Raw genomic sequence first — 25637 nt, 5'->3', positions numbered from 1 at the left:
TCACTGCACGACTACCACGTGAGACTTCCTCATGCGACGTTTGTACACGACGAAGAATTTCCTTTTTCTTTTTGAACCTGGCAGTACGGTCCTTCCAAATTCTACTCCGGGAAAAAATCACCCCCGTTTGACAAACTGAGCAGGTCTAATTGCAATAAAGTTTAAAAAACGCGAATTGTTTTTCATACCGACGTTTTCACTGCCGTTGTCGTCAAGGTTGTTTAAGCTCGCTATTTTTAGAGGAGAAAAGTTATCCAACCCTCTTTTAAAACTTTTTTTCCTCTCTCACCTATTTCCTCGCTAGTAAATTGATAATTGACAGACTGTACTGTTACACCTTACCATGTCCCCTTATCAAAGTATGGTATAGTATTAGAGTCTATAGAGAATTGACTATTGATACTTCCTATAGCACAATTTACCATTTGTGTATGTACCTTAAATTGAATTTGTTTGTTGAATTGTTTTATATACACAGATGAGGATATCTAAATAAAGTTGTTGCCGATTGAATTTTGACACGTACATAGAATTTCCTTGATTCTCTTTGTACTAACTAGACTTATTTTGTTTTGTGTTTTAGCATACCGGTCGTCTGAGGGGAAAAATAACGGACAGTCTCCTGGGAGATCTTGAGCCAGACGAAGTCCCTGAAACCAGACTTCCCCCAAGAGTTTAACTTAACACTTTTTTATATGCAATGGAAAAAACATCACTTCTGAAAACATTTTAGCTTCATGTACCACCACCACAAAATAATGTGGTACCAAAGAAAAGTTTTAAAACAAGTCCGCCCAGGGGTCAATTTAATAAAACTTTTACAAGTGTAATTCACAACTGTAGCTATTGTTTTCAGCATCTTCAATAAATAAAGGCAACAGCTGTAAATTACACCTGTAAAAGTTTTATTAAATTGACCCCAGAAAAAGTTCCTTGGACATACGAGCAAGGCGTTTTCAAGTTCAGCCTGTTACGTGGGAAAACATAAACCACGAATTTCTGTCATCTCTAAGAAGTTTTATCAAGCCCTGACTCAACACAGGTAGTTATTGTTAGCCAACACTGGACTACTGTCTGTAAAATAACTTGTACAATGTTTTACAGTTTGTAAAAATTCACAGAATTTGGTATTTATGTGTATTTTGGGAATAAAGTGCCGTTTTGCACATACTTTTTCTTGTCATGAAGTTGGTGCCGAGCACTTTGATCTGGACTATCTGGAAACAGATTACCTCCGGAGACGTTTTTTTCTACGCATTTACTTTCAATTGCCAAAAAAACTAGGCAATTCCCACCATCTCTTTTGACTCTTACAAGAGGCAAAAAGTTTTGCTTTTCCTTGTCTCTACCGACACCATACAGCTCCTTTCCAAGGAGAACTATTATTCTCATAGGTGCCTTATGCTTCTGAAACGTAGATAACTTCGGCCGCTTGATCCTCCTCTCTAACTTTGTTATTGTTATCCAATAACCGACATTAATTAAAAAAATATAATTACATTAATTTCTGGTACGTTTTTTGGTTTACAATGAGCTCTTCCATCTCCTGTCCTTGTCCGATTGAATGGAAGCTGAAAGCAAGGCGAAAATTAAAATATATTCAGTAAATGTTTATATGCAATACAGGTATGCCAAGTCTATCTGGAATTGCATGTATAATGGTGATAGCATAAAACACATAACATCCAATCTTCATCTAACCAGGAAACAATAATGGTTAAGCTCTGACTTGAGATATGTCTCTCAAACAAAATGATGTTTTTACCATTACACAAAATCTCTTTGGTAACATTTTTGCATGACTAGTTCTATTTTATTTCTTCAGATAAACAAAAAATATCATTTTTTGAAAACTTTTGCTCTTCATGGCCACTCTAATTCATAGTTTAAGTACTTACACACTCGTCCTTCTTTCTCAAGTTTTGTCAGATGATGGTTTACATTGTTCTCAGCTGCTCTATGTAAGTGCCATGGAGTGTCCTGAAACATCAATGAATGAAAGTGATTTGTCTCTTTCATCACAATATCCAGCATGAAATTAATAATATCATCATTGTGATTTAAGAACTACTTTGAAAAATCTTGCACCAAAATCAGCAAAGGCAGGCCCCTTTAATTTCAATACTTCATGATTGTTTATATACAGTGTATCTATTTACAATAAACAAAAAGTAACAATGATTTATTTCCGGCAACCAGAGGAGCCAGAGATCCTAATATCCACATTGCTATTAGGCATCACGGCACATTGACTATATAGCCACCATTCACTTGGACTTCCACTAAGAATTAGCCTGAAATTCATCCGATTGCTTCGAGTCATTTTCTCCTCTCAACATACTGAATCGACCGGCTGTTAATGCCGTCCAGTGACGTCACTCACTACCCGAAAACCGGGTAGTGATTTTGATTGGTTGATTGTCTAAACATTCGCATAATTATGTATAATTGTGAAAAATTTTAGCGGGATTGTCGCATCCCCGGCATTCTTTCATTTAGTTCAAACATTTCGATAAGCTTAATCTTTATCTTAAACAGCAAAATTACCCTTGTCCTCGAAACTGAAATGCTAAATTGAACGGCGAATGAAGAATCATTGCGGAGAGTCGGTAGGTTTTTCATTTAGAGCCACTTTGTGGTTTCGGCGGCTGGTAATTTTGTTTACGTGAAGTAGTTTTTTGAGATCAATGTTATAATTCGACCTTCTTGCTATTTTTACCATCAAGTGTAATGATCCTGTTAGCTTTTCTTTCTTGAACTAAGTGTTCCGTGTGTGTTTATTTCATTTGCATGATTGCGACCGAGTTTGATCATAGAATTTAGTACAACCAGTTCATAGCTGTACTGCATGCAGTTGATAGTTTGAGCGTTAAACATGAATAACAATCGAAAAAAATAAAGCAGTTCTGTATCATGCAGACATTTCCAAACGATATTTCTCGGTTTGCCACTTGAAAATCGTGTTTTACTTTTTGCATGAATTAAAGCAAAGGTCAAGGAGTAGTGATGTCACTGGACGGCATTAATGGCCGATCGATTCAGACGTTACTGAGGGAGTAATAACGACTCGAAGTAATCAGATGAAATTCAGGCTAACTAAGAATGAAAAGTGTATAGAACGCAATCTGGACATGCGTATGTGAACCTTCCATCACATGAAACTTATGCAAAGCACAGAACTGGACCAAGAGCCTTTTGACCTTTGAATGACCACACTAGCCAGTACACTTTTCTTTCCGTTCTTTTCAAAAAGATCGGCGAGCACGGAAGCAAAGCCCTACCCTTGTGCTGGTGGTCGATAAATCCCCTGCAGTTTTTATTTTTTATCACATGTGGTTGATGGACTTTGAAGAGAAAATAGAGGGTCTGTGAACAGGCTACACCCACACTCCCTTACTTCTTAATTCATTATTACGGTAGTTACTAGTTCTTACGGTGTAAACTTTCTTGACAATGTCCATTGCAGTTACTGCATCATTGGGATCTTTTTCTAGGGCTTCAAGTATCTGAAAGAATAAAAGAATTACGCTTTACTTGTAGCATGTACTGTATCATGCATTAATTAACAGTTAATGAATGAGGCTGAGTATCTTATGAAGAATTATGGAGATCGAGAAGGGTGTTATGGCCTCGACGGATAATACCCTCCGAGATCTCCATAATTCTTCATATGATACAAAAGCCAAATTTAATAATTGTTTTATTATTCATTCAAAATAATTCCTAGTTTAAAAACATACACCCACGTAGCTAAAACATGCTTACCTCCATCGATCCATCGATGTTCAGTTCATCTTTGATAGTGTATGTTTAGGTTTGTCCAGCTCCACAAATATTCTCCAAATAGCAGATGTCGCTCTCCGAGTTGTCTTCTTGCTGTTTTTGCCATGTTTTAGCTATTATTTCGCCTAGTTCCAGCTGTAGTTCTTACTCTTGAAACGATTGAAATGTCTGCCTTTTTTTTCGCAACCAAAACAACTCAAATTCCTCCCCAGGTCTTCTCGTTAATGGTGCCTTAACCTGTAGCGGGCTGCATTTTTGACGCCATTTCCTCGTTAAACACAAAATTCTTCCAAATTTGGTCATCAGTGACTGGTTATGGTGAATTATGCGTGTGCTTTTAGCCAATCAGAATTGGGGAAATATTTTGAATGAATAATAATACTTTTAGCCAAGTCTCATCCACGCTAAAAATTTTGAACTTTAAAATAATAAATATATTTCAAGCAAATTACATGTAACCCACCTGTTTTTCTCTTAAGTTTCTATGTTCAATGTATTCAGTGATTTTTGAAACAGCTTCTTGTATAACAGGCCCATGTCCAGGATAAATCAGATGTGGAGACAAGTTTAAGATGGCTTGCAAAGATTTCATATATGTAAAGAGATCTTCAAACACCTGAAAAAAAAATCAAATAGCTGCTTTCACCATACAAAAATGACACTGTGTAATAAAATGAAAAACTAATCTGTGTAGCTGAAATAGGTTTCCTGCCTTTAAAAATGATAAAAAATCAAGAAAATCTCTGAAAATCTTCAGGAGATACATGTAAGGCTTTTTCTTTTTGGTGTCCACGTTGTTTTGTTGTTCAGAAAATTCATCACATCTTTGTTACTTACCATGACACATCTTTTGGCAGCGACAAGAACTCTGAACAACAAATTAAACAAAACCAAGTTCATTCAGCAATGTTTTAAAAGGCAGGAGTTTGAACATCACAACTAAAATATGACCACTCATGTTACATACAAAAAATATGCCACTTGGTTCCCAGGTGTGGTGGTTGTATCAATTCTACGAGTGCATTAGTACCATCAGTCAAACACTCCCCTCCATATATTATAACTATCCACTTTTTCAACTGGCACTGGCAAATAACATGTCTAAGAACAACTTCCAATCCCCTGCAACACCCAACTTTACTTTATGTCTAATTCCTTTTTCCTAAAAAAAATACCTACAGCAGTTCCCTGGCCTAAGATGCAATCTCCAGAAAAGACAGCATTTTCTTCCTTGAGGTAAAGAATCATATGATCTGTAGTATGACCAGGTGTGTGGTAAACCTTCAGTGTAGCTCCTTCTGTCGTAATTTCATCTCCATCCTTAAGAAAGTTATATTTATGTGCAGCTGTATGGCCACCAATCTCTTCCAATACACCCTCCTGTGGCAGTTTTGAAATTCTCACATTGCCTGTAATTTGAATCACCATTTGTTAGTATAGTATTATATTATGATTAAGTATAATTATTATAAATAAGTATAATTATTATAACTACTCAAGTATAATTACCTGCATCTCCAAGGCCTTTAACAACATCAAGGATACCTCCAATATGATCTGGGTGCCAATGTGTCACAAGAATTTCTTGAATAGTGGTGTGATTATTAGTTAATACTTCTTTGAGATGTGCTATATATTCACCTGAACCCCCACTTCCAGTATCAATCAAAATGCGGCTAGAGGTGATGACAAATGAACAGATCATGTGAGAAAATACAAAAGAGACAATAAAAACAATAATTAATTTTTAAAGTAATCTAGGGGTGCGTTCCTTAGCTTTGAGATGATCCGGATCAGGATCAGTGATCTGTTATCACTCGGATCATAGTAAATCAGTTGAGCTGACCAATCCACTCTGGACAAGGATTCATCGGTTCAAAGATCTACCATGATCCGAGTGATCTCGGATCACTGATCCTGATCTGGATCATCCCAAAGGAACGCACCCTAGATATTCAATAGTTGACAATGAGGGTGAGATTTGATTTGCACATCCCTCTTCCTAAAGTCTCTTCTAAGCTATCTATATTGTATTTTGAGTTGATGTCAATCAAGTATCAAAGGTTAAGTAATTAGTGACCGACAATAAAGTATCCGTGCGAACCTGGTATTCCTGTGCACAGGAATCTAACTCTTGTGTAAAAAGTTGCTAGCGTCCCCCTAAATTTGTCTTCCACCTTATTCTATCTCATCATAAATTTTATCACCACACGACAAGCGAACACTAGCACCGTCTCAATATTGATGACTATAATCTAACCTTCCGCTTATAAGTTACATTTGATCTGTGTAGGAGCTTTTAAAACTATCAGCTGACTTTGGATCTTACAAGATTTCTTACCTTTTTCCAGTGCCTACGAGGTAAGTATTCGTGCCCTGAAGAGTCATAGGGCTGGGGTTACATCCAAGAATACGTATTATACGCGGAGAAAGCTGTTCGATGGCTGGTAAATGCACAAGATTGCCAGCAAATCCCGTGTAGCTCGCAACCAGCGACGCCATTTTGTTCCCCATTTTCGTGTCTCATGGGTGCATCCGCTGCGCGCTCGCGGTTTCAGTACCCTTGTTGCTATGCAGCAAGTTACCAAAGCGTGCTTAGAGACGATTCATTCGACTGAACAACAATCCACTCATCTGCAAACATGGAAAGCTCTACACAAGAGAAAAGCAAACAAAACCAGGCTGGAGCCGTTGAACAAGACAATATGGCAGCAGAAAGTAAGTTAGAAAGTAAAGCTTGCTCTTCGTCACATTTAGGTTGATCGAAGTTAGAAACTGTTTTGCTCTCTTTCAGCTATGTCAAGATTTGACACCTTGTCTCGACCCAAACCGGTACCAGTTGGCTTCATCGAGGACAGGTCGGTCGTTAGCTATGTCTTCCATGGTAACCAAACGTGTTTTTTAGTAAATTCGCTTGAAAATTTTGACTTCTTGTACTCGGCTTTGTACTTTGGTGTCCATCAAAACAAAATAGGATGCAGTGCAACATTGCACGTTTCGAGTTCGATAATGTTCTTGACCAATTTTGACAGAGGTTTCATTTGTTTGATACAATTACAATCAAAGATTTGTAAATGTATCTATAGCTTTCTTTGATCTTGACTGGGAACTAAGAATCGAAGGGCAAAGTATACGACTTTGGAGTCAATCATATCATGTTGAAACGTCAACAAAAGAGAATTAACGGAAACATGCTGGGGAATATTTTGCAAGGGAACAAAATTCCATACATGACTGTGGCCTACTATGTTGTATTATATTTCAGGCGATCAGTTTACTGGGACAACGATTTAGCCAAGGATTGGGACAACATTGAACCAACTAAAAACGGTACTAAAATAACTGTATTCCTCTTTATCAAATGATTTAAATTAGCATGCTTTTTATTGTTTTGGTGCTTATTGCTTAAGGTAATTTAAATTATTCATGTTGACTTAAATAATTGAGTACCTCGAGCTGTAAGAGGTCTAAAACATCTCTTCATGTTTGATACTAGTGTAATTATAGCAGCTGCGGTCAGCTATGTTAAAAGAAATTCAGCCTTTTATTCTTGAGTATATGCATAATAGCATATGAAGACCCAAAATGTGTTTATAATAAGGGTCATAAAATATGGGCACGTATTGGATAATAGGATGTCATATAAACAGGAAGACATTAAGAGAAACCACAACTTTTAGAATTAATATTAATGATGTTTGGACCCTTCAAAAGTGGGTTCCCTATTTTTTCACGATTGCTTTTGTATATTGAACAGTGTTAACAGAAAGACAGGCCCAGCTCGTGTACAGCAAGCAGCTTCACAAAGATTATGTTGGAGACAGGTACTGATTATAAAATTGATGATTTATCATAAAAATTAAAGGATTGATGGTAACCCTCTGCCTTGTGCATATTAAGTGCATCAGTCTTTCCAGAGGGGAGGGGGGCATTACTCCTTGGGATTCTTGATGAGGAAGCACCGCACAGTTCTTTAAATCCTGACCCTATTTCAGACCAAAAAATGGCATTTTTTACACCCGTTTTCATACCTGGTCTCGTAGAAATTATGTTATCATTACTTAGATTTGAATGCCAAGAAAAACATTTCTTAAAGTGCATTTTGAATTCGAATGTTATTCTGTCTGTCTTATTTATTTGGGATCAAAACAACAAATATGTTCATACACTCACATAGTTCCCTCAAAAACCATACCACATTCCATACCAAAATAGGCAAAGTTTATCCCTGCTTTCAACGGTTCAAAAATCATACCTTTTGGGTTGGCACATACCCCTTTTATTACTTATTAGTTATATAAGGAAGTACAACCTCCAGGTAGTCTTTATCCCATCCATCCAAACAGCACCACTGAAATTCCATGAATGCTCATACTCGATCTTGGTAATCAAACTTGAAAAAATAAATTCTAGTCTCAAATTAAGTCTCAGACTTTAGTATTGTAGCTTTGACTGTATTGTACAGTATTTATCAGCAATAAATGCTCATCCATATCAGATGCCAGCATCCAACTTTAAATACAGCTGTAGAGATGGGGGTTACAAACTTCACATGACGAAGTATTTTTTTGGTATGCAAGTCCCATTGATAATAAGTTTTTTTTCCCAAAGATTCAAAAGTTAGAACGACAAAATTAATCATCTCTCGATAAGTCTGTCTAGGATAAAAAGGCTTGTGTAGGAGGGCATTAAATAAAATAAAATAATAAATTGTCAAGGGCTTGAAGGGTTTTTATACCTTGTTTTCCAACAGACCAAGTGCTATATGGCCGGTAAGTGAGGCAGCAATGAAAGCGTCAGCAAGTGGACGGCTGGAAACCCTTTCAGAACCAAAAGCATTACACAGAGATTACGAACCATGCCGGCAAGTTCAAACTGTTGTAAGTGAGGCTGCAATGAACGCAGAGCCAACACAACGCATTGAAACTCTTGCACATCCCAAGACTTATGCACCATTAAAAATCAAGTCAAATAGTGAGTGGGATTGGAGCGAATGGGAGTCTGATTTAACGGAAGCTGCAAAGAATGCAACAGCCTCAGAGAGAGTTATTTTCCTGTCTAATCCTAAAATTCCACATCGTAGTTACAAAGAAGGACGATCAGTGATCTGGGAGGTTTCTGAATCTGCAAAAAAGGCTCTGCCTTCACTTAGGGTTCAACAACTTGCTAGGCCCAAAAGCCGCAGCCAGTATAATGAGGACTATGACGCAAGTGCATGGAAAGTATCACCAGGTGCTAAGTCAGCACAGGCTACCCCTAGAATTGCAGAACTTGCAATGCCTATCCCTAGAAAAGTTAGAACTAAAAAAGTTGTTTGATATTTTTAATAAAAAATGACACTTTATTGTTTCACTTTAAGAAAATTAATGCACATATTTGATGACTCAAAACAAAAATTTCCTATTCTATTATTAAATTATAAATGGAGAAACATGCTTTTCATTAAGCTAACAAACAAACATTTCAAGTCCATTGTGAGAAAAAGATATTTTTTGTTTAACAAACTTCCGTTAGTGTTCAGTTTCAGTTAAAAGAACTCACAAAATAATTGTCTAATTTAATGTAATTTTTTTAAGAACCTTTTTTAAAATACTTTTATTGAAGTGACTACTAACACCAAAGAACCTTAAGTTAGTTTACTTTCACAGAAGTCTAGAAATTAAGCCTTTACTGACAAAATGTTTTTGTAAAGCTGTTTATTTCTTGGTTGAAGCTGAACTTAACTGCATGGAAGGAACAGCGATTGCTGTACAGAAAAGGAATTCTATACCACAGTAACAGTTGGACATAAAAACACTAGTCAGATCAATTTCACTTAAAAAAAGTAAATTTTCAGAAAGTAAAACAAAGCAAAGGTGCTACCAAAGTTTTCACCAATAAAACAATTTTTTGGAGCTGTGCAACACTGTATGTGTATGAATATTTATTACTACCTCTACTGTTGCTATACTTGATGGCAAAAAAGAATTTCACTGTTGGCTTGTGTAAATGAAGAAATGTTTTCTGTCAGAGGGAGTGTCAAATCCCTAACAAATAAATGGACTCATCATTCTGCATTTACCACAGCTTTGAACTGAGCACATGCAAGCTTAATCTTGATGTCTACGGGGTCACTTCATAACCATGAAGGACATTGACAAAGTCTACATGTGTACCATGTTGTATTATAAACCAGGCTCTGCAGTTGTCCAAAGAGCTCATGATCCCATTAAGCAAGATGCCAATAAAACGTGTACTTTTCTTTAATTTTTGATCAATGGGTTTGATGAGGGATCAATATCATGAGTTCTTTCAGCCAGATTTCCAGTTGTTTAAAAGATCTGGTAAGACATCTTGATGGCGCGATGTTGTGCAAAATAACAAAGTACACAGTGGTACAACTGAAACAGCTAACTTGCATCCTGTTGTTTGGACTTCATAGTTCGTTTTACTGCCTGAACAAGGGATTCTTGAAGAACCGGGTAAATACGAGCACAACCCTCCATGCAGGATTTCACTGCCTACATATTAAAATGGCAACAACAACATTAGTAAGTGTAGTTCAATGGATATGGTAGCCTTAATTTCAGCCGCCTCCTCCACTCTCTAACTTACTGAGTTAGCAAAGTAGACGAGGTTTCTGAAATTCAGGTTATGGGCATGACGGCATGATGACACCAGGGTTAACACCTAAAACTTCATGTTAACTTGTTCAAAGAGCGATTAGTGTGGGTCCAGGGTTAGTTACCATGACCTATCATATCACCTTTTTGTTTAAAGTGAACCCAGGATGAGAGCTGACTGCCAGGGCCTTTGAACAACAAACATGGCTCAAGTGAGAAGGAGTCCTTGCCATGTTATTTTTTCTTTTGCTTGTTAATTCCTTTTAACTCTGACCCTAATTTTCTCAGCTTAATTGCCGTCAAGGCAAGCATACAACTTAAATTAAAAAACTCAAGTAATCAAACAATGTTGTAACATCATGCGTGTGCACAGTGAAGCAAAATTAATATAGTACAAGATATGATGACAGTATTCATCCTCAACCCCCTGATCTTAGTTCCCAAAGCACAGCTTTATACATGTACTTATGAACAATTGTTCTACCACTGTATGAGGGTTTCAACTTTTTGAAGAAATTATAGAATGCCATAAGAAGCAGTGAGGATGTGTGAAGCCTAACTATAAACAAACTTGCTAATGACTGTCGACGGCAGGAAAAATTGGTGAAGCTTACCTTAACTGCCTGATCATGGGCCAATTCGCCATCTTGTAACAACCCAGAGACTATGTTCAGTGTTGGTAAGAAAGCAACAGTGACTCTCCCGTCAACCTCTGGAGACACACCCTAAAAAGAAAAAAAAGGAATTACTACAAATTGTCAAACAACATTATTTTTTTATTTGTACATTAACCTCTGATTTCTATTTAAAAACTACAGTACACTCTTGAATTTTGTCAATGTCAAAATCAAGGCTTCCATTGCAATATACAGTAGCAAATCACAATGAAGAATCTTGTCACAATTGTACAACTACAAAATTAATTAAATCCAGATTTAATTGCTGAATCAAGGTAGGAGATTGTACATACATTGTATATGTTGCCTGCGCTCAGGTGATTATCAAAAAGATTCATTTAAAAATAAATACAGATCATTACAATGCAGAATGGATATATATTTACATCTATAGAAAAAATGCTCCAAATAAATACCTCAAGAAATGTAGGATCCATGAGTGATGTAGAACCTTTTTGTATCTGACAACAACATGCATAATCTTAAGCAATCAATTCCGTGAGCAAACAAAAATCGGCCATTTCCGAGTTCCCCTGGTCCTCTGTATCAAAACAAGGCTAAGTGCTCAACCTTTGATTTGGAAATGATTTTTCATTCTCATGCAAATACAACACTCACTGTCAAGAAAGGCTGTGCACTTGGCATTGCTTTGAAAGTGAGGATTTCCAGAACTTGGAAGAGGCCTATTAAATGTGTATTGGTCATATTGACATAATTGTACAAAAAAATTACACTTAGAAAGATCATCATAACTGATAATTGCATACTCATTTGATTGTACTATTAAATAATTATTGTTGTTCAAATATATGTTGTTCATATAATAATTATGTGTTACTGGTAATAGTACAAATCTAGCATGCTGTTTTACAAATCTATAACATAAATATTATTTCATTAAATAATTAAGACAAGTACATGTTGTTTTACTTAACACTTACCAAAGAACAGGAAGAGACAAGATCATACATTTCTATTCCAGCTTCTCCTAACGCCAGTGAGGCACAAATAATACCTGCAGACAGGGCTAATCCAAACAACAAAAAAGTTACTTTTTTATGAACCAAGTAAATTGCCGGCACAAATTACACAGGTCTGCTGTTATAATAGGCTCTCTCTTTTGAAGACCTATCTAGACAATATCTTTTTTCTTTTCAACCAGTTTATGGTTCTATCTTTTGTTGTATTATAATGACCTAAGCTCCTAAGGACTTAATAGATCAGAGTTAAATGAATTTAAATTTATTAACACAGTTAACAACGGGGAGCGAGGGCGTGGTCAGCAGTCAGTCGTTTGGCTCAAGCGCAGTCAGCCTTGCTTGCATCACCTCCATGTGCTCAGTACAACGTTTTCCTGGCGGCCACTCTCCTCGTTTAGCCTTAGGATCATTGTGGGCTCATGGCTGGAGGGCGCGGGTTTGCCAGCCATGGGGGCGTAACTCTGTCTAGGGGCTGGCTGTGCCAAAAGCGGAAGCCCCTGGACATCCCGGGCACCCACCTCCACTAAGCGACGCAGTTGTTAATTAGTGGTTAGCGTATACTTTACAATTTTTACATATTTAATAAGCAACATTTTTTAACAGAAACAGATAACCTACCATTGCCATCATTCTCTAGAACAGTGATATAGATATCAATCTGGGCCTTAGGGAATTTTTCCTGTAAGCAAAATAAAATAAAGCAGAAAAGACGTTTTTACTATTTTCAATGGTAACAAAAGAAGACATTTTCTTCAAAAGCTCTTTTGATCAGTTTACCCAGAAAATCTGTAGTTTTCATGATGGAATTTAAATATTCCCTTTTTTGCATGGCCCCTATTTTGTGAAAAGATCCTTCCAACAGTTCTATAGAGCACTGGGCCAGATTACCCTCACCCTAAACAACAAAATGCTGTAATTTCCATGCTACAAAAACCATGTTAAATTCCTCTCATTTGGATGGGCAATTTTAGGGCTGGATATTTTTTAATTAATTCATTTTATAGCCATGTGCAAAATTTGACCATTTCAGGTTTAGGCTTTACTAATTTTTTAGCTCAGGAAATTAATTACTTTTCACTACCACCTTGCCCTTCATTATTTGTCTTCCTCTTAAAAACAAAACATATTAAACCACAAACACAAGTATAAAAATTAATCCTACCAGGCAAACAGCAGACTCCAAGGCTTGCACAACAAAAGAGGAAAACTCTTTCTCTTCTGAATCCTGATGAAAACATTGGGCATGAGAAAATTACATCGCAAGCTTACATTTTAATTTTGTGGTTTTATGGCTTGCTTGAATGGCCTATTAATCTTTGCCATGATTGATTGGACCACAATAGGCATTCCTCCATGTATATAATACATATTTTAGAGATGTTTATTCAGTCAGTGACAGTAGGCCACTCAGAAGAAAAAAATCTGAGTTCTCCAAATGAGGAGACCCTCTGGCTACTATAGTCCAGATGCTCCACCCCTACATGAGACTTTTGGAAGCTAGGACCTCCATACTAGGTTCATGTGTCAAACATCCTGCAAGCTGCTAGCTCTGGAATGTCAATGTGACTGTATGCTCGTGTGCATGAGAGTATAACCAAGAAGAAAAAACAACAACAAAAACAATGTGCCACTGAACACCTTGTGTGATAGGAATTTTTTTCTTCTGAGCAGCCTGTGTTACTGACTTGAATGACATCTCTCTTGTGTATTCACCAAGCTTAAAATTCACCATCACATTTCTAAGACAGTACATCAAATAAAATTAAACTTATCTGAGAATTGTACAGAAAAAATAGTGAACCACAACATCAAAAGTAAAATGGAAAGAACTGAATGTACCCAGGCAGTACCTGCATATGCTGTCTTCTCTGCCAGCAAGAAAATGGTGCAAATTTAAATTCACAAGTGAGTTTTCCCTAATAAAGAAAACATGGACTATTTCAGAAATTATTATTATCATATTTAAAGTCTCATATATAATTTTTTTCAAAAAGACTAAAATTACAGAGTGAAGCTTAAAGATAAATATTATCAACTACCAGAATCACTGGACTTAAACCTTTAAGTCCCAATAGTGACCAAGATTAATTTTCCCCTAACAATATCTATACATTGTCAACAGATAAGTTATGAGAATTAATAAAATGATCACCCAAGTAAACATGCCTTGATCTTTTAACAAATTCTCTCAACTCATTCTTTAAGGAAATGTATGGGGATCAGTTTGGAGAATTTGTATGTGGATATTGGGGCTTAAAGGGTTAAACCTTTTGACTAAATTCTTGTTGTCTTGATGACTCTCTAGGGCCATATCTGAGCTTCTGTTAAAGTCAAACTGTCACATGTAAACAAAATGAAGTTTAGAGACAAACACTGCCCTTTAATAGGTCTTTAGGTGCCTTCTCAGGTCTCATGGTCATAAGCAACCTTTCCGCACCAGCCTACTCATCCTTAGCAAAGATCTGTAAATGGACCTGATATAAACATTTTTGTTATTTTCAAGAGCTTTCAAGCAGTTGTGTAGCAGGTGACTCAAGTGCAGTTTATTACTTCTCTTCCCAACAGATGATCTTAACTTAATTTTATTTAGGTCGACCCAAATTCAAGTTTAGTTCGTGTCATGAAAAGTTCAATGTTTGGCCTAGACCTGAATTTGAAAAATGAACCCTCCAGTTTCACTGATTTTGAAAATATTCTAAGCACTGCTCCGTTTCCCCCATCCCCACCCCTACTCTGCTCCGCCATAACATACAGTCCCTTAAGGGTAACAGGAGCTTGCACTCACTAGACTAAAACAAAAAGGTGAAAATTGAACAAATACTTTTTTTCACCTATGAGCTGGCAGCCCATAGTGGAAGCTTACTGATCAATGCCTCAAACAGCCAACTTTCAAGTCACATGTACTATTGGTATTTATGCATAAGGATACACTGCACATGTAACCTTGGTTCTTCGCATCTCAATGTAAGCTGATCCCCTTGCCTGACTTACAACTCCTGAACGAAGAACTGAAAAATACAATGGCGATCACAATGACCAAATTAACAGGGGCAACCAACGACAGTTTCCTCCTACATACATTGAAAACACTTTTTAGGCTATCAAGAGTATTTTTAGATCTCTAGACTTGCAATCTAAGCGGTTCTATAAAATTAGTATCTGTTCGGTCATCCTATAATTATAGGGAATGCTTTTGCGAACAGATATTTTACAGAAAACAGTCGTTGGGTGCCCCTGAATTTATCTCTGATCTTGGTTACACATATACGTTAAATCAATTTGACGTTTTATAGCTATAGCATAAACATTAAAAAAAAATAAAAACTTAATTTTTCTTTTAAACCTTAATGCAAGATGTTCGTACAGAATTCACAGCAAACTTACACATTGGCCTCAGTTCGTCCTCTTTGCGGCCATCTTGTCGCAGGCCCTCCCTGCTGATCTACAACAAAGACTGTGATATAACTACCACTAGAAACTAAACAATACGAAATCGCATGATCGAAGTTACCAGAGGCTTTCGAAGGCGTTTTTCTTCTCTCAAAACAACTGGTTGCGTTATTTCAGGGCCCGGAATTCTCTTGTTATCAACGGGCATCGTGGACGATGCACGAACGAAAGGATTTTGCCAGGCGTTCGAAATCGGACGTGGGAAACTGAAACTAGTAAACCCTGTTGAAGGTGGAGTTGGTGGGGTGATTGTTGTTGTTGTTGCTGTCGTAAACCATTATCCCGGGACCATTATAAACGGTGATGTTCAGTAAACAATTCGAGTTTTAGAGAGAAAACCAAAAGCTCAGAGGAAATTTCTTGTGTAAATCAGATTCATGCAAACTAAACACGGGTGAGGGTGACCGGGGTGATTGGCGAGAATTTCAACTTCCTTTTTTCACTGTCCACCCTCCTCAGGATATAAGGACGAAGCGCGAAGAGCATTGGGAGGGGAGTGGGGAGAAATCCCTGCTGCGTATCATCACCTACTTCCGCTATTGCCTCATTGTTTTGTCTCGTTTTCCTCTCGTGACTCGCGTGCATGTTCAAAACAAAAAAAAAACATCGCTTCGACTCAGGACGCACAAAATTTGGACAATTTTAAGAACAGGGACTACAAATCAAACAGAAAAGAGGTGAGTTTAAAAGCTGGATCGAGAATGAATGCAGCGAAAATCGTTCTCAGTTTATGGGATTCATGAGTTTCGTTTGTCTGTTGAACAGATTCGCTTTTGCTCATTAAGATATATAACACTCGATTTACAAAATGAAGCTTTTAAGAGAACTTTCTGGGTCCTGCTTCATTTCGAAGTGGAGAAAGATAGTATTTTCATCGTTTTTAACATCTGAAACTCTCGCTAAGTACATTAATTTCCACTGAACTTTCTTCATATTTTCTTTGTTTTTCATTGAACTCTTTAGTTCGTGTTGTTTCGGTTTCGTTTCTAAAATTGTTGGCCCGATTTGCATGAAATCGCTCGAGCGGTTAACTCATTGAATCGGAAACATTTTATTCCAGCTAGATCTAGAGGAGTGAGGCTCATAAACAATTTGATTCACACGAGGGCGATGTCTAGTACACTTTAATATTTGCAGAGATATTAATAATGTGGGATAAAAATACCTTTAATACTTTACTTTTTTGTCAGAGCAAACATCAAAGTTGGCAAGGGTTTTTAAGGAATACTGTATTTAATCGACACCGCTATCGAAGATTAAACTCCGCATATGGAAGCAAAACGTCGCCCTCTTATAGACGCCATACTCAATCTGGTTAATGCAGCGTTATTAAAATAATGATTTGAGAAAGACTCTTTTTATTAAAATAAACGACCGAAATACATTAGTCACAAATTATAATATCCGTGACAAAGTCCGTTTTCCTTTTACATTGTAACAATACTGATTCACATATCAGCAGGCTAACTGCCAATCCACATTTGAAAGACGAAAGGAACATAATTAATTATACCATTCCATTAAATCTTCATTTCCTTAAATTTAGATGCTTATTGTTATTTCAATCGTTAACACCTGTACAAAATGGTAATACTGAATAAACTTGTTGTTGTTGTTATTCGAAGATTGTAAGAAAAAACTTGGTACAAGTTGGTAATCTCCGCCCGGGGAGAATTATATGGATTCTATCTTAGCTAGAAAGTGAGGCGTTGAATCTTTAAACATCTTACTGTTTGGTACAATATTCATTCGGTATCTCGATTGAATAAAAACGCATCGTTTAATCGAATAATTACGGTATGCCGAATTTTAATTAAAAGAAATCTTTCTCAAGTGTTGTAAATAGGTGTGGCGTGTCACGTGACTAAAAACGCGACACTGATAGAGTATAAGCCCAAAATGTTCAAGTGAAAAAGTCAAAAGGGAATAATAGGACTGCGTTGGCGTTGGCTTTAATCCTCTTTGAACCAGACCTGTCTCATACAAATTTCCCGTGACCCATTATGTATTTAATTCACCCCAGGAGGTAATAATTATTAGTGATTGAATATTTTCGATCGCCTGCTTTTCTTTTATACTGTAGCCAGATAACAGCTTCTTACGCCATACGGGGCATCTCTTTGGCAAAAATATCTGGGTCGACTGAGTTTAAATAAAACTTTATTTTAAGAACCGTAAATAACCGCGTGGATGTTCACAATTTTCGCAATTACAGTGAGGATTCTTTCTTTGACAGGTTGATGTTCGTCAAGGAAACAACGTCGATATAGCTAAGACGCCGAGTTGTTTTCAATTTCTCTAGATGGAACGGCCACCACTCTACAGTTCAGTTGAGACAACAAATGGAACAAAGTTAAGCAGGCTGCTTATTGATGGGGGAACAAGAGTGCTGAAAAATTTGTTCAATACTTACTATCCCCCCGCCAATCTGGTGCCTGGACTCAATGCTAAATACCTTATCCTTAATGACCTGTTAAGGAGGAAAGTTTTGTTCAGAAAGCAGTGGGACCTGTTGTTTCCCCCTAGTGGGGGTACACCAGATTCCAACACTTTTGATATCTCTTTACTCTTTATTTTGTTGACCAACATTTGTGGATTGTCTCCCCCATCATCAGGGTGGCATGCAAAGCCAGCCTCCAATGACACCTCTCTTGAAGCAAACATTGCTTATTTGAAGTACTTCCGCAACGAGTTGTATGGTCATGTAACCTCCACTGGTGTCGACACCTCAACGTTTTCTGCCCTCTGGCAGGAACTCAGCGTTGCACTTGTGGCTCTTGGATTGGATCAAGCGGAAATAGATAGGCTGAAGGAAGAGCGCTGTGGTGAAGAACAATACCTGAAGGTTGTATTCGACTGGGTAGATAGTGATGCTGATATCAAGTCACAACTGAAGGATGTAATACGAGCTCAGAAAAACACGCAACAAGTTGTAGAGGAAATGCGTAAGATGCTCAAAAAGAGTCTTCCTAATGCTTCGCGATCAGAAGAGAGTGCATCGAATGAAATCCTTAAGAACCTTGCTAAATCTGAGTTTAAAGGAGACATAGAGTTTCATGTGGGAAGATATCAGCCTAAAACCCGTGATTGGGTCTTCAAAGTAGTCGAGGACTGGCTGAACGACAAATTCTCTGAAAACCGCGTGCTGGTGATCAGTGGAGATGCAGGAATGGGCAAATCAGTGATAGCGGCTGTAATTTGTCAAAGAATGCAACAAAAAGGCAGACTATCAGGAAGCCATTTTTGTCAGCACAACAACTTTCGATATCGAAACCCTCGACTTATGCTCCAATCTTTGGCTTGCCACTTGTCTCATGCCCTTCCCGAATACGAACGTGCTCTAGTGGAGCAACTTTCACGGAATGTGGGCACTGAGTTGGACAACCTCGGTGTAGAAGAGTTATTTGCACTACTTCTTAAAGAACCTCTCAGCACTGTGTCTGACCCTGGTAGAAACATTCTTACCGTGATAGATGGCTTGGATGAGAGTGATTATCAAGGACGGAATGAATTGCTTGAAGTGATTGCCAATCAGTTTTGTAAGCTCCCTCTTTGGATTCGATTTCTCGTCACCACAAGACCAGAGAAAAATATTATAGAGAGACTTAAACGTCTAAAGCCCTTTCATTTGGAGCCAAGTGGCGAGAAGAATTTGCAAGACATCAGACTGTTTTTTCAAAGCCATTTACAGGATGGTACTGACAATGACTGCCTGGACAAGACTATATTGAACAAACTAGTGGAGAAGTCTGAGGGGCTGATGCTATACGCTTATTTCCTTATGGAATTTTTGGAGAATAATGTAGCTCTTCTAGACCAAGTGCACATAAGTGGCAGCCTTCCTCTAGGCATTTCGTCTGTTTATTTTTCGCATTTTAAACGTCTGGAGGCAGATCTTCAGAAGGAAGTTGGAATCAGCGAGGAAACTTTTCTGACGTTTCTTTCCATTGTGACCGTTGCTAGGGAACCGTTGCCACTCTCTATAATATATAAAGTATTAGGACCTCACGCAAATGGCACTTCTAGATCTGACCAACGACGAGTAAACAAAGCAATCAGTTGTGTTTCTACTCTGCTCCCTATTCGCGACGGCCGCCTTCACTTTATTCACAAATCGGTCAGAGACTGGTTAACTGACAAATGCTTGTATGGAGATCATGATTTTCTTGTGGACGAGGGGCAAGGACGCCTCCTTCTTGCAGAGATTTGTCGAGTAGTTCTTGATGAGGTTAGACTAAAGGGAGTTCACGGCAGGTGTTTTAGTGACACTGATAGATACGCTCTGCAGCATGGTGTTCAGCACATGCTCAAGGTGGAAAAGGAATCAAGGTTTGTCAATTTCCAGGAGACGGTGGAGAAGTATGTGATGGATTTGGAACTTGTTTATGCAAAACTTTGTGTTCACAACGCATACGACACAGCTGCGTCCGAAGATGTTCTTTTGATACAGACCCAAGATATATCACAGAAACTTCCGGAGCAACTTCAGGGAGCTCTCAACAAATTATTGTTTGTGCTTCAAAAACATCGCAACACACTGCGGAGTCTTCCTAGTAATTTTTTCCAACTTGTTTTGAACGAGGGAGGGCAAGAGTTAGCAGATAAAGCAGCCAACATGTTGCAGAACAAATACTATGACATTCCGTACATGGAAAACCTCGCTGAAGAAGCTTCCGAGGGCATTACGTCAGTGAAACTTCACTGCTCGGACACAGTAGCCTGCATCGATGTCTCACCACAATTAGATTACATGGTTTGTGAATGCCATGACGGATCAATACAACTGTGGTCGCTTAAGACAAGAAAGCTAGAATGGGTTCGCCCTGTCATATATAGAAAAGAGTACTGTGGCGTTCCGTTTGGTAGTGCGTATAAGATACCTCCCTCGTCTGAAGATGCCGACTCGACATTAAGGCCTCTTTCGTGTTATCGCTCGGTGGTTTTCCATCCTAATGGTAGGTTCATATTGCCAGGGAACCTGAGCCACGTGTATAAAGTGAACGGAGAAAAAGAAACTCTCTTTCCTTCATGTACTTGCGTTTTTTCTTTTAGTCTGTTTTCCGAAGATAATACGAGAATGCTAACTGATTGCATTGACAAAAGATCATGTGTGATCATGTGGAATTTGGTAAATGGAACTGAGGTCACCCGCATTGAACGACGTGAGCCGATTTTGTCCTTCACGTGTTCTCTAGACGGAAAATTTTTGGCACTTTCTCATCCACATTCGGTTTGTCTTTTTGAAGTGGCGCGAGATAATTTTCGATTCATGGAAGAAACCACCACGCCAGTAGCTTGTGGTTTAATGAAGTTATCTCAAAACAACCAAGAACTTACTTGCCTCCATCTCACTGAATTTTCCAAACGGCTGCTACATTTTAACATTCATTTCAATTACTCTCAAAGTGTTCCTTTGACTTCTATTTTTGAGAGGACTGATCAAGACCTTGAAAGTTCCGGTGAAAGTTGTCCTTGGGAATTTGAGCACGGGGTAAACATTAGATTTCTGTTGGGAGACCTTACTTCCCTGTCAAGCGAAGCATTGTCCACTGTCGTCCCATTTTGGGAAGTAGGGATGCTCTCTGTATTGAACAAGGAAATAGCATTGATGAGCAGCCCTGATCTTAATTACCTAAGTCTAGTTAACGTCAGAAACCTGAACGAAAACATTGAAAATTCTAAAATGGTTGTGAAAGACATCGCATTTTCTCCAAATGGGAAGATGCTTTACGTACTCGGTGAGGATGCAACCAGGCAAGCAACATTGACGGTCTGGGATACTTCCGACGGAAACAGGATGCGTGGGCGACTAAACCTTTACTTGACATCGTTTATTCCTGTTACGCAGGGCGTTGTTCTGTTGGCGCAAAACAAGCAGCCTCAACTGTGGAACGTGGATGTGTGCGAGTGCATTAGAAGTTGGAACTCGCTAGAGGGTATCACGAAGATGATATCAGTTTCAAACGAACTAATTGCTTGCGTAGGAAGCCAAGGAGAAGTTATCATCTTAGAAGCTGTGGCAAATGGGACTATTTTGTGGAGAGGTGTACCGATGGGACAGAGGCGAGTCATTGCCTGTAACAGTATGAACCACCTTTTAACTATCGGTCCAAAATACCAGATCGACACCAAGAGCAAAAGTGGTACGGAAGGCACACTGCAAATGTCAAATATCGAATGTATCGTTTGGGAGAGAGATTTGACTCTTCCGTTGTGCGAGGACCATGCGCTGCCTCATTGTATCTTCTCTCCAAAAGAAGATTTGATGATAGTTTGGGGCGAGCCAATAATTGATGGTCCAGGGGTGCATATATTAGATTCAGCTTCAGGAAACACGTGTCGCACTCTTCCAAACAGCAAAAACGTTGTTGGCTGTCAGTTCGTCGGTGATGAAGAGGTTTTGGTATACAATAAAGTTATAAACGTTCTACGAATGTTTAGTATCACGTCCGGAAATCTGCTTAGTGTGATGGACATGGAAGAACGCCCGAAGAGTGTGGCGGTCTGTCTTTGCCGAAATCTTATCGCTGTTTGTTTTAAAGGCTTCACATTCAAGCAGATCCAAGTGTGGCCACCGGGAACGAAAGGCAGAAGAAAAAGCGAAAGGTTAGTTTATAGATTGAGCGATTGCATTACCGACCCGGGGATTACCGATTTATTTATTCTCACGGAAGCAGCGTATATGAGTGATCAGAGCGCAGGCCCAGGGGGCTCTGGGAGTGCAGGACGTGCAGTGCAAATTTCCCGAGGAGTTCTGATCCCCTCCTGACCGCTTTCGGTAGTTCCATTATTACATAAAAGCTCATTTTGATGGTCTGTTATGTTTCCCATGTGAAAAGACTTTGTTATACTGTTACAATTTGGGGACTGGGCCGATTTATGTTTATTGGGGCAGTGGGAGGTTGGGGGGGTCGTTGATATTAATGGACAAGTCAAGACAATATTTTATTCGGGGTCCTATACCACCTGGTGCATCGATGAATGGCAACGAAAAAGCTACAATCTCCAGAGGTTAGATCTCCTGACGTTGGCCACTATGCATGGGGTAACTTTTTGAATTTTTGGAACTAGCTGTCAGTTATATTTTTATCTGTTGCAGGGTCTCGCAGATTGAGCAACCGAAAGGATGGCTTGGTCAGCTATTAGATCTTATCATTCAGGGCTAACATTGAAAGTAGCCATTTCTAGTATTCGTTTTCCAGGTTGACGCGGCAGTATCACGATAATTTTCCCACATTTTTCATCTGAACTACCGCCTCCGTTATTACAAAAAGTACATTTGCTTATGAAGAACAAATGGCTGCGTCAAGGACACCCTCCCCCCCCCCCCCCCAAAAAAAAAAATAAAATAAAATAAAACAAGCTAACAGATTAGGATTGCGCTTTTCTTCGTCAAACGCCGGCTGAAACTAAACAAATGCTAAGAAATAGAGTCGAACCTCCGTGTGCGACCTCCTGTAATAAGCGATGCGCGACCATCTATCTAAAACTCCATAATCTTCCCTGTCAAATCACTACGAGTTGGTAAACGACCGCCTATCGAAAGCGACCATGACCACTTTCGGGTGTTACGGTTTTAAAAGAGATTTCCCACTTGAACTTGATCTCAATGCTCGCTGTAAGTACTACTTTGCGAAGATCTTTTAGCGACCACAAGGAGCTATACCGTAACTTTGAAATTGCAATCCAATGAATTCTCTTTCAAAAAGTAGATGTGTCAGGACCTCGTCTTCGAAAAGAACCTCTATGGTTCAATTCTCGTAAGCATTCACCTTCCGTAAGCAAGCGCTCAATTGTTTTCGCAGATTGGGAGGTCACTTACGGGAGGTTCGTCAACTCCCGGGGTGGGGAGGGGGGCACTCGAGGAACGTTTGGGTAGAGGTGTGCCGCCCAAATGCCACACCTTTGTTGAAGGTCCTATCAAGTACTTTGCCATCGCGGTCAATGACTTTGGAATTAGATAAGATGATTGTTGTTATTGTTTTCAATTTATTTTATTATGCTATTTTACGAAAAAGAGAAACATCACTGGTGTACTTACCTAGTCAGTAAACAGTATAAAAATGCCGTTTAGCCAGCCGTATAGGCACAAGAAAATGAATTTAGTAAGCTGATTCATAGTTTTGACACCGAGTATGTAGACGATCCCCTCAAGACATTTTAACGCACCTTCCGTTGTTTTGAACGGAGCATAATTTTCAGAAAAAGGAAAAGCAGATCATTGAGATGGAACAGGTGGTCATTACTACGAAAAATAGCCTATCGTTCCATTTTAGTGACCACAATAATGTCCTGCTGGTTCCAAAACAAAAAGGTGCATTACATCTACCCGCTCGGTCTTCTTAAAAAACCCCTCGCTAAGCGCTCGGTCATTAGGCTGATTTAGCAACAGATCGGGAACGTCAATTGACGACGGCGCGCGCAGATCAAACAACTGGCTTGACCAATGGCAGTGCGATAAATGGGGAACCGGAAGTCGCATTTAGTCCTTTCCGCGCGCTTTCCTGTCGTCAGCTGACGTCCCCGTTCTGTTGCTAAAATTATCTTTAAGACGAACTCGAAGCTCAGGCAAAAATTCTCAGCATCGATTTTTTTTACTTATCGCATTACAAAATGTCGATGTACGGAGCTGTAATCACCTTTATGATCAGTGAAAGTTTAACGTTTAGCCAAAGTATACAACACTCTATGTTGCTTTTTCATCATGGAGCTGCCCGTAGTGGTGTTTTTTTGCGAGATAAAATATTAATTTTGGCCAGGGATTCAAAATTTACCTTCTTCTGTATCATTCCTTGTCTAAAAGGTGTTGATTTCGCATTTCCTTATAAAATTGGTGTAACTGAATAACTGTGAAAAGTAAAATTATGCGCACTTTGCCCGATGGCATCATTCGCGCCATGTACGGAAACCCGGATACCGGAATCTGGGAAATTCGGAACCCGGATAAACGTTTGCTGATGGAAACCGAAATTCTGGGCTTTGGAACCTGGAATGCAGCTCAAGGAATCCGGAATCCCACTAACGAATCCAGAATCCAAGTTCCACACTAACTGGAATCCAGTATCTGAAATCCAGTATCTGGAATCCGGAATCCGGAATCCGGAATCCAGGGCGTGGAATCCAGAAATCAAGAATGTCCCTAACATAGGACGACATTACTTTACTGGGAGGGGGGGAGCAGGGGGGCAGGAGCCCGGGAGAAGGAAGGGTGGGAAGGGGGATCTCTACGACGACGGTAAGCGGGAGAGAAATTCGAAAAGGAAAGCTTTCGTTTTTTTGTTACTGCTTATCATCCGGTCAAAGAAACGAACCCAACAACTTCCATTTAACGTTCTCCGAGGCTTAAATTTTATATGCGAGAAAAGTCAAAAAACGAAAATTCGTACTCGGGATAAAAAAACAGCATTACTTCCGGCCACATTGGAAACCTTTTCAAGTCGCTTACATCATAAGTCACGAATGAGATGGCATAACACAAGTTCACGTGTTTCGACTGTGTCAGTCGTGTCAGTGTCTCGTCTCTCTCGCTAAGGGGCGGGAGTCGGGAGACAAAGGGACACAAGGGTACGGAAGGCGGGAGGATGATCAACCCTGTCCCATCCAAGTTTGCTCTTAAATAGATTTTCACTGTTTCCGTTATCAATCGATAAAAATCACTTGATGGCTAACAATGTTTATTGATTCGATTTTTGTCTATTGGCTACTCCAGGATGTAACTACATCCAGAACTGCTACAGCGACGTTATTTTGAAAGGGCGGCAGGTCTAAATGGTGAAAAACTGGGCGCCTACAAACCAGAAGAAAATTTTAAACCTGGTTTTGAAGAAAAGATAAGATTTTTCAGAATTTAAAAAAAATACATATGATAATTGTTTGATCCTTCGACAATCAATTGCAACTCAATTGTCGACAAATTTACTGCTTGCATGAAATCAGTTTTCATTTTTGGATGAACAGATGATCAGATATATCTTGACTACTCCGGGTTTCAATAGCTGTCGATGTAAAAATTTTCGGAACAAATTGAGACAATGGGGACCTTAAGCAAGGACGACTACGACGGCAGGGAAAACGTCTTTAAAACAATGAATTTGCGTTCTTTCAAACTTAATCGAGTCTATTTGGACCCCCCCCCCCCCCCCCCC

The 25637-nt window shown here is 38.9% G+C and overlaps 5 protein-coding genes across 6 annotated transcripts in view; 3 read left to right on the top strand and 2 right to left on the bottom strand.

Annotated features, from left to right (window-relative positions):
* LOC140947134 (uncharacterized) overlaps positions 1–723 on the top strand; it is a 124733-nt gene extending 124010 nt beyond the window's left edge. Inside the window, exon 66 of the mRNA XM_073396225.1 lies at positions 584–723. Within this exon, the coding sequence (XP_073252326.1) occupies positions 584–679 (96 nt within the window). The 3' untranslated portion in view covers positions 680–723. The remainder of the gene's footprint in view (positions 1–583) is intronic.
* Positions 711–6349, bottom strand: LOC140947131 (endoribonuclease LACTB2-like). The gene is made up of 7 exons (XM_073396221.1): positions 6125–6349; positions 5293–5459; positions 4963–5192; positions 4247–4399; positions 3435–3506; positions 1899–1980; positions 711–1571 (listed from the first exon to the last, which is right to left on the bottom strand). The coding sequence occupies exons 1-7, from the start codon at positions 6295–6297 to the stop codon at positions 1525–1527; spliced, it is 924 nt and encodes a 307-aa protein (XP_073252322.1). The 5' UTR covers positions 6298–6349; the 3' UTR covers positions 711–1524.
* A 15-nt stretch (positions 6350–6364) lies between these two features.
* Positions 6365–9686, top strand: LOC140947132 (uncharacterized). Its single transcript, XM_073396222.1, has 5 exons — positions 6365–6501; positions 6578–6641; positions 7049–7113; positions 7541–7607; positions 8537–9686. The coding sequence occupies exons 1-5, from the start codon at positions 6426–6428 to the stop codon at positions 9099–9101; spliced, it is 837 nt and encodes a 278-aa protein (XP_073252323.1). The 5' UTR covers positions 6365–6425; the 3' UTR covers positions 9102–9686.
* A 12-nt stretch (positions 9687–9698) lies between these two features.
* On the bottom strand, positions 9699–15668 carry LOC140947133 (exosome complex component MTR3-like). Of its 2 annotated transcripts, XM_073396223.1 has the most exons (11): positions 15554–15668; positions 15427–15484; positions 14972–15050; positions 14310–14355; positions 13893–13958; positions 13205–13267; positions 12661–12721; positions 12004–12089; positions 11479–11523; positions 11000–11110; positions 9699–10283 (listed from the first exon to the last, which is right to left on the bottom strand). In XM_073396223.1, exons 1-11 carry the CDS (start codon positions 15638–15640, stop codon positions 10173–10175), a joined length of 813 nt encoding a protein of 270 aa, XP_073252324.1. In that variant the 5' UTR covers positions 15641–15668; the 3' UTR covers positions 9699–10172. The 2 variants fall into 2 exon arrangements, with proteins under 2 accessions (XP_073252324.1, XP_073252325.1); XM_073396224.1 differs by lacking the exon at positions 14310–14355 and having other exon boundaries at positions 14986–15050.
* Positions 15669–17732: 2064 nt separating this feature from the next.
* On the top strand, positions 17733–22888 carry LOC140945969 (uncharacterized). The gene is made up of 2 exons (XM_073395034.1): positions 17733–22098; positions 22592–22888. Exons 1-2 carry the CDS (start codon positions 17795–17797, stop codon positions 22656–22658), a joined length of 4371 nt encoding a protein of 1456 aa, XP_073251135.1. The 5' UTR covers positions 17733–17794; the 3' UTR covers positions 22659–22888.
* Positions 22889–25637: the final 2749 nt, after the last annotated feature.

This window comes from Porites lutea, chromosome 8, assembly GCF_958299795.1.
Source record: "Porites lutea chromosome 8, jaPorLute2.1, whole genome shotgun sequence".
Classification (NCBI taxonomy): domain Eukaryota; kingdom Metazoa; phylum Cnidaria; class Anthozoa; order Scleractinia; family Poritidae; genus Porites; species Porites lutea.
Note: the sequence above shows the minus strand (reverse complement) of the source record. Positions and strands in the feature narration are given on the sequence as shown.

Bases quoted from the DNA above. Each gene is read 5' to 3' on its own strand.
- LOC140947131 (XM_073396221.1), bottom strand. From the start codon at position 6,297: ATGGGGAACAAAATGGCGTCGCTGGTTGCGAGCTACACGGGATTTGCT. The intron at 4,400-4,962 runs GTAGGTATTTTT...TTTTTTTTTCAG, and splicing joins TCTTAGGCCAGGGAACTGCT to GTGTTTGAAGATCTCTTTAC. The intron at 3,507-4,246 runs GTGGGTTACATG...TTATTCTTTCAG, and splicing joins GAAACTTAAGAGAAAAACAG to ATACTTGAAGCCCTAGAAAA.
- LOC140947132 (XM_073396222.1), top strand. From the start codon at position 6,426: ATGGAAAGCTCTACACAAGAGAAAAGCAAACAAAACCAGGCTGGAGCC. The intron at 6,642-7,048 runs GTCGGTCGTTAG...ATTATATTTCAG, and splicing joins GTTGGCTTCATCGAGGACAG to GCGATCAGTTTACTGGGACA. The intron at 7,114-7,540 runs GTACTAAAATAA...TATATTGAACAG, and splicing joins CATTGAACCAACTAAAAACG to TGTTAACAGAAAGACAGGCC.
- LOC140947133 (XM_073396223.1), bottom strand. From the start codon at position 15,640: ATGCCCGTTGATAACAAGAGAATTCCGGGCCCTGAAATAACGCAACCA. The intron at 12,722-13,204 runs GTAGGATTAATT...TTTTGCTTACAG, and splicing joins TGGAGTCTGCTGTTTGCCTG to GAAAAATTCCCTAAGGCCCA. The intron at 10,284-10,999 runs GTAAGCTTCACC...TTTAATATGTAG, and splicing joins CCCATGATCAGGCAGTTAAG to GCAGTGAAATCCTGCATGGA.
- LOC140945969 (XM_073395034.1), top strand. From the start codon at position 17,795: ATGGAACGGCCACCACTCTACAGTTCAGTTGAGACAACAAATGGAACA. The intron at 22,099-22,591 runs GTTAGTTTATAG...TATCTGTTGCAG, and splicing joins GGCAGAAGAAAAAGCGAAAG to GGTCTCGCAGATTGAGCAAC.